The 6588-nt window shown below is 39.8% G+C and overlaps 1 protein-coding gene across 1 annotated transcript; it reads right to left on the reverse strand.

Moving 5' to 3' along the window:
• Positions 1-657: 657 nt before the first annotated feature.
• On the reverse strand, positions 658-1917 carry LOC145797672 (uncharacterized). The gene has a single exon (XM_082885075.1). The coding sequence runs from the start codon at positions 1915-1917 to the stop codon at positions 658-660; it is 1260 nt and encodes a 419-aa protein (XP_082741201.1).
• Between the last annotated feature and the right edge of the window lie 4671 nt (positions 1918-6588).

The raw sequence follows: 6588 nt of genomic DNA on the forward strand, positions 1-6588 counted from the left end.
ATAGCCAAAACGTAAGTCAATTTTGGAAAATACTTGTGCGCCCTGAAGTTGATCGAACAAGTCATCGATTCGCGGCAGAGGATGTTGATTCTTGATGGTGACCTTGTTCAGCTCCCAGTAATCGATGCATAATCTCATCGTGCCATCCTTTTTCTTTACGAACAATACCGGAGCTCCCCAGGGTGAGGTACTAGGCCGAATGAAACCTTTGTCCAAGAGTTCTTGGAGTTGAGTCTTCAGCTCTTTCAATTCTGTCATCGACATGCGGTAAGGAGCTTTTGATATAGGCTGCGTGCCAGGTTGGGTTTCAATGGTAAATTCGATCTCTCGATCAACGGGAATACCGGGTAGATCTTCAAGGAAGACATTCGGGAATTCTCGAACTATAGGAATTGTATTAACGGTAGGAGCCTCTTTTTGTATATCAATCACATAACAAATATAACTACCACAACCCTTTCTTAGAAGTCGTTGGGCCGCCATGGAGGATATGATACAAGTAGGGTTAGAAACTTCAGCCCCATCAAAGATAATTTCGGGTTGGTTTGGTAATTTGAGGGAGACCTTTTTGGCTTTACAATCGATAGAGGTGGTTGGCAGCCAGCCAATCCATACCTAAGATTACATCAAAGTTTTCAATATGGAGGGGAATCAAGTCTACATATAAGGTTTTGCCTTTAGGAATACAACACAAGATCTGTACACATCAGTACTACAGGCAGACTTACCAGAAGGAAAAGACACAGACAATGCATATCCTAATGGTTTGGGTGGTGATGTCAACTTGGTAGCAAAGTGTGGTGCAACAAAAGAATGAGTTGATCCAGAGTCAATAAGGACATGAGTTGAAAGGCCATAGATAAAAAGTGTACCTGATTCAACATTTTCGGTAATTTCTGGTTTTCCAGGTACCAAGGCGAAAGCCCGACCTTGGCGGTTTTGGTCCTTCTTTTCTCCTCCAGGTCCTGCGGGTCTCCTGATTGGGCCAGAGGGGCTGGCTGTAGGATTAACCATCTTTGGACAATCCCTTAGCAAGTGGCCAAACTGTCCGCATCTAAAACACGCTCCCGTGTCTCGATGGCATTGTCCCCAATGAATCCTCCCACAAGTGGGGCAAGTTGGAATAGTGCCACCTCGGGGGTTGGTAGGACCGTGGTGGCCTGAGCTGGTTGTGCCCATGTTCACCTTTTTTTGAGGTACAACACCGGGTCTTCTGTTATCTCTTTCCCAGAATCGCTTCTTGTAGCATGGTTCTCCGGAACGTGAGGCTTTAATTCCCTTTTCTGCTATGTATGCCCGGTCTACCACTTCTGCATATGTTAGCAATTTCAAGACTTCAAGCCTGTCTTTAATTCCAGCATCCAATCCTGCTTCGAATTTTCTTACTTTTTGAGTTTCGGTGGGGATGACGTATGTTGCAAACCGAGCGAGTTGTGTGAACTTGCTCTCATATTCAACCACTGTCATGGTTCCTTGCTTAAGATGTATGAATTCAGATGCCTTCTGTTCCCATAATGAATCCGAAAAGTATTTTTCGTAGAATACTTCCAAGAATCTTGGCCAAGTCGTAATCTCCTCTTTGGCCAGAGCGAGAAGCCACCATTCCTGTGCATTGTCTTTGAAAGTGAAAGTGGAGAAAGTTACCTTTTGCCTCTCGGTGCAAGGCAGGGCACGAAAAATCTTTTCCATGTCTTTAACCCAAGCGTCTGCTATCATTGGGTCAGGGCTGCCGGTAAACGTGGTAGGTTTCAGATCCTGGAACTGTTTTATGGTAACCGACCCTTCTTGCTGTCTCGACGTCCCATTGTTGATGTTAGCTTGCAAGGTTTGTAGAAAACTAGTAACCGCTCTTTCCATTACTCTTTCCATTGATTCCGTACCACTAACTGATGACTCACTCCCATTACCATTAGCCATTCTACAAGTAATGAACGAGGTATTATATTTTCAATGCAGTATATATATAGCACAACATGTAGTATACTTTATATTTATATAAACTGTCAACATTACACATTTTTATTCATTTATTTTACAATTCATATTACATTAGTCAGAATATGTTGGTGTCCCATCCTTGTGGTAAACAAAAACAAAAGTCAACAAAAAGGGGATTAGAACATACCAAGATTAGCATACAAAAGATTTTCTACTAGCCAAATCTAGAGTGGTGGGTCAGATGGGCCGAAAAACCAGGGGAAACAGTGCTGCATAAAAAGCTCGAACTCCACCCCAACTGGATTACGCCAAAACACACCCATGCTACCTGAACCGCAAAAATGGGGATAGACCGTATATGACCCACAAATGTTCGGTCGATAATCCAAACAGGTGTCTCAACATATAACAAATCATTTTCGAAGTCAACACTTTGCATATTAATGATCTCTAATGGATTTGGGACTGTGGTGAAAATGTAATCCTCGAGGTACACGTTTCCCCTTCTGGCTGCAAACTCTAGGGGTAGGGGACCTATAATATAATGTGGGTGGTCATGACCCGGGGCGACGCCAAGGATGCGAGATGGTCCGAGAAAACGTCTGCGTGTATGGGCAAGGCTGTGCCTCCATAACAAGTGTGGGTCGTCAGTAGGGTCAACCTAGATATAAATTGGCCGACCCATCAACTGGCCAAGACCTGGGCGCAATTCCCTGACTATCTCCTCAGAATCTCCCTAACCTTCAGGTGAGGCGGGGGCAGGGGCAGGGTGTTCAGCTAAGATTTCATCTAAGTTGATGGCCTGGAGGTCATTCCAAAAAGCATCGTCAAGGTAAATCTCTGACATCCTACAACACCAGAATAAGCGTGAGATTTTACACAGGGAAAATTAACGTCACATGTAAATATTTATTATTATTATTATTTCATTTCGATTTTACCATATATATATATATATATATTGGTTTTTAGCTATATGGTTTTAGTTATAGATTTATTTATTACTCTTTTTTTTTTTTTGAACCGTTGCTCTGATACCACCTTTGTCAAGACCCAACCCCAGAGGCTTAGAGTTGGAATCGTGACTTACTAACTTATTCTTATTCAAAACAAATTAAACTATGCAAGCGAAGAGAAAAAAAATATATACTTAGACAGAAATTTTATTCCATACTGCTATTTTAAAAAAAAAGAAATACATTTCTAGGGCTTTCATTATTTTATTATTCAGTGACTAGCCCCGAATAGAGACAAAGGAAGCAAAAACATAAAAAAAGAAGGATAAAATAGTAGTTTAACAACAATCCATAAGCAGATTCCATTTCGTGGGGTTAGGGATTTTCCTTACATCTCATCACCTGAAAGGGGAACAGCTATAAGCACACAGCAGAGTGAGAAATACTATGCCAAGAATGTAGAGAATACAAAATATCCATGAATAATTAATTAGGCTAAAACATTTGCAAAATTTAAATTAAAATGACAATTTATTTAAAGTGGCAGAATACAGAAATCATGTAAATAAATAATCATAACCACGGTATAAAACAAAACAGAACAGGGGTCACAGAAGTGACAGTCAGAACAGAGGTCAATGGATCCATAACAAACAGAGGACCACAAAGTGGTCAAACAGAGGCCAGTGGTTATTTAAGTCCCCTAAGGCGTGGGACTCCCGTGGTGGTACTTACAAAACATAATTGTTTATAAGGTTATAATCAAATATATACTAAAATTTAAACGGACATATCCATGGGTTTCCTTTTACGTAAATGAAGTTTAGAAAGTAACCCACGTAACTGAAATATTTATAAACATGACTTTTATTTATATAACTTAATAAATGTAACTTGAAATAAATAAGCTATGATAACTCAAAACATTTGCAAAACATATAATGGTAAATCAAGGTATAACATATCTCACCTTAATTATAACCCTTAGCCTTACTCTTTTTTTTTTTCAAAACTCTCCTAGTATGAGTTTCTTACCCTCAACTGACGAGTCTCTCTCTCTCTCGATTTTTTTTTCTTTCTTTACTTCCTTTCCTTCACATACAGCACTACCACCCCTATTTATACACAATATAAGTGATGACTCAACACCCTAAGCTCCAGGTACTCACTCCCTCTATCTGAGTCTAGTGTCCAGGTGGCTTCTCCGTTTCTCCTTCGGCAGATTTGTAATCTAACTCATTAATGGTCCTTGATCTGTTTGGATAATATGGCAAGATTGTATTTGATAGCCACTGATTTGTTTTTATCTACACAACTAATATATCTTAACTAAAATTAGTATTTAATAATAAAATTGATATTTAATTTATCTTAATAAATTTATGTGTCATATATTTAATAACCATAATGATAAATTAATTTACTTAGCATATATAACTTATTCATTTTATTATTGCCATCATTATTCTTTTCATTCCATATATTATTGTTATTATTATTTATTTATTTACTATCCTTAACTTTAATTTGACCCAACTAGTATTAGAATTTCATATTTCTGGTCTTTTGGCCCTAAATAAAAATCCCTAATTAATCCCATATAACCCCGTGCTAAATTAGATTCTGTATTTATTAGTAATTATTTAATAATATATATCGCATATACCCATAATTATATAACTATAAATATTTATATGGTATTTAATTAAACATTCAGGGTGTCATAGAAGTACTAGTGACTAAGTCATCCCCCTTTTGTGTTTCTCCCTCACCCTTGCTCTCATGGGGTTTACCATCGTGGTCACCCTTTTTAGCCCTAGTTGCATCAAACGCAACTGGCCAAGGTTTTAACTCTATCCCACTTCTCAAAGTGATCACTGTTTGCACCTGTTCATGTTGCTTTCCATTCCCACTCGACCCTTCTGCCTCATATTGACCCTTAGGGTTGGCCACAGTTTGACTCGATAATTTTCCCTCCTCTCTGCTATTAATGTTATTAGTCATTTGACCTAATTGGGCCTCTAGCTTGGCAATAGAGTGAGTGTGGGAGTGAACTACTGGTGCTAACTCCTTAAGCTCTGAAAGAACTTCCAACACATGAGTCTCAAAGGCTGAGTTGCCTTGAGGAACAGGCAGAGGTTGTGGTTGTCGGTAAGGTTGTGGTGGGCGACAAGAAGATTGGTTGGCGAAATTATTAAAATTCTGGCTTGGTGGTGGAGGATTGTAAGTAGTGCCTTGTGAAGGCGGTCTCCATGAAAAATTAGGGTGATTTCTCTATCCCGAGTTATACATGCTAGAATATGGGTTATTACCCGGTTTGGAGAATCCTTAAGCCGCATTCACATGCTCTTGGACTAATTTCGAAAATTGTGATGTTGAAGGGCACTCACTCAAGTCATGAACAGGACTCGCACAAATAGCTCATGCCTCCTGAAATTGAGGCTGAACTTGTTGTGTAGGGGCATGTCTCGAAGCTAATAATTGGTCCATTTTGCGGGACAATGCCTCTACTTGTTGGGCTAACTCTAAGTTTTGCCCTACCTCACAAATGTCCCTTCTTTCGAGGCTCCAACTATCAGTTACTGAACTTGCCGGGATGCGGAGAACTAGTGAAGAGAATTATTACTTAGGTTCTTAAATAATTGCCTTGCCTCAGCGTCGTTTTTTGACATGAATGTCCTTCTACAAGAAGAATCCACCATATGACGGTGAGGCTCAATTAAGCCATAGTAAAAGGTTTGAACAAGATGCCGATCAGGCACTTGGTGGTGGGCGCACTATTAGAGAAGGTCACGAAGTTTTTCCCATGTTTCATGAAATTGCTCGCCATTAATTTGAGCAAAATTGGTAATGGCTCGCTTGAGTTGGTTGGTCTTACCAATAGGAAAGTACTTCTCCAAAAACTTCTGCTGTAATTAGTCCCATGTTGTGACAGATTTAGCAGGTAAGGAGTTCAGCCAATGTTTGGCTTTGTCCTTTAGTGAAAATGGGAACAATCACAACATTAGGACCTCATTGGTGAAATTCTAGATCCTCACTGTAGAGCAAATTTTCAGAAATTCATGCAGATGTTTATAAGGGTTATCATGAGCCAGTCCATGGAATGATGGGAACATTTGGATAGTGCTGGACTTAATCTCATAATAAGCGGCGGTGGTGTTGGGTAACTGAATGCATGATGGTGATGTATATGTAGTGGGTGTGAAGTAATCCTTAAGGGTTCGTTTGGGCCCATTTGGGCCGTTTAAGTTTGCCATCTCTAACGGTTCGATGTATGGATATGGATATTCAAACCTAGGAAAATGGAAAGAGGGTCTAAGGTTCCTAAGAGTCCTTTCTAGTTCAACGTCCAAACTCCACAATTCAGGACGACAAGAACGGTGCCCGTGCATACACCACTCATACACACACACACACACACACACACTAAGTTCCGACTCTTGTGCACTAAGTTATGAAAGCAAAAGGCCAAAAGAGAAAAGACTCACAAGAGTTCAACGAAAACACTTTACTTGTCTTGCGGGTGCTTGATGTGTAAACCGTTGTCTCCAATCTCCACTTGAGCTCTCTACGTTTAGCACTTTGGTGTTTTGCTTGCGAGTATTTGCTCTCTCTTTTTTTTAGCACTTTAGTGCTGCGGTTTGTTTTTAAAGTTCGGTTGCACTGTGCTTGCACTTCAATGATAGCTCCACTT

Source organism: Camellia sinensis, chromosome 8 (genome assembly GCF_055761805.1).
Source record: "Camellia sinensis isolate YWXY chromosome 8, ASM5576180v1, whole genome shotgun sequence".
Lineage (NCBI taxonomy): Eukaryota > Viridiplantae > Streptophyta > Magnoliopsida > Ericales > Theaceae > Camellia > Camellia sinensis.

What these genes read in the sequence shown, in the direction of transcription:
- LOC145797672 (XM_082885075.1), bottom strand. Translation starts at nt 1,917, where the DNA reads ATGGCTAATGGTAATGGGAGTGAGTCATCAGTTAGTGGTACGGAATCA.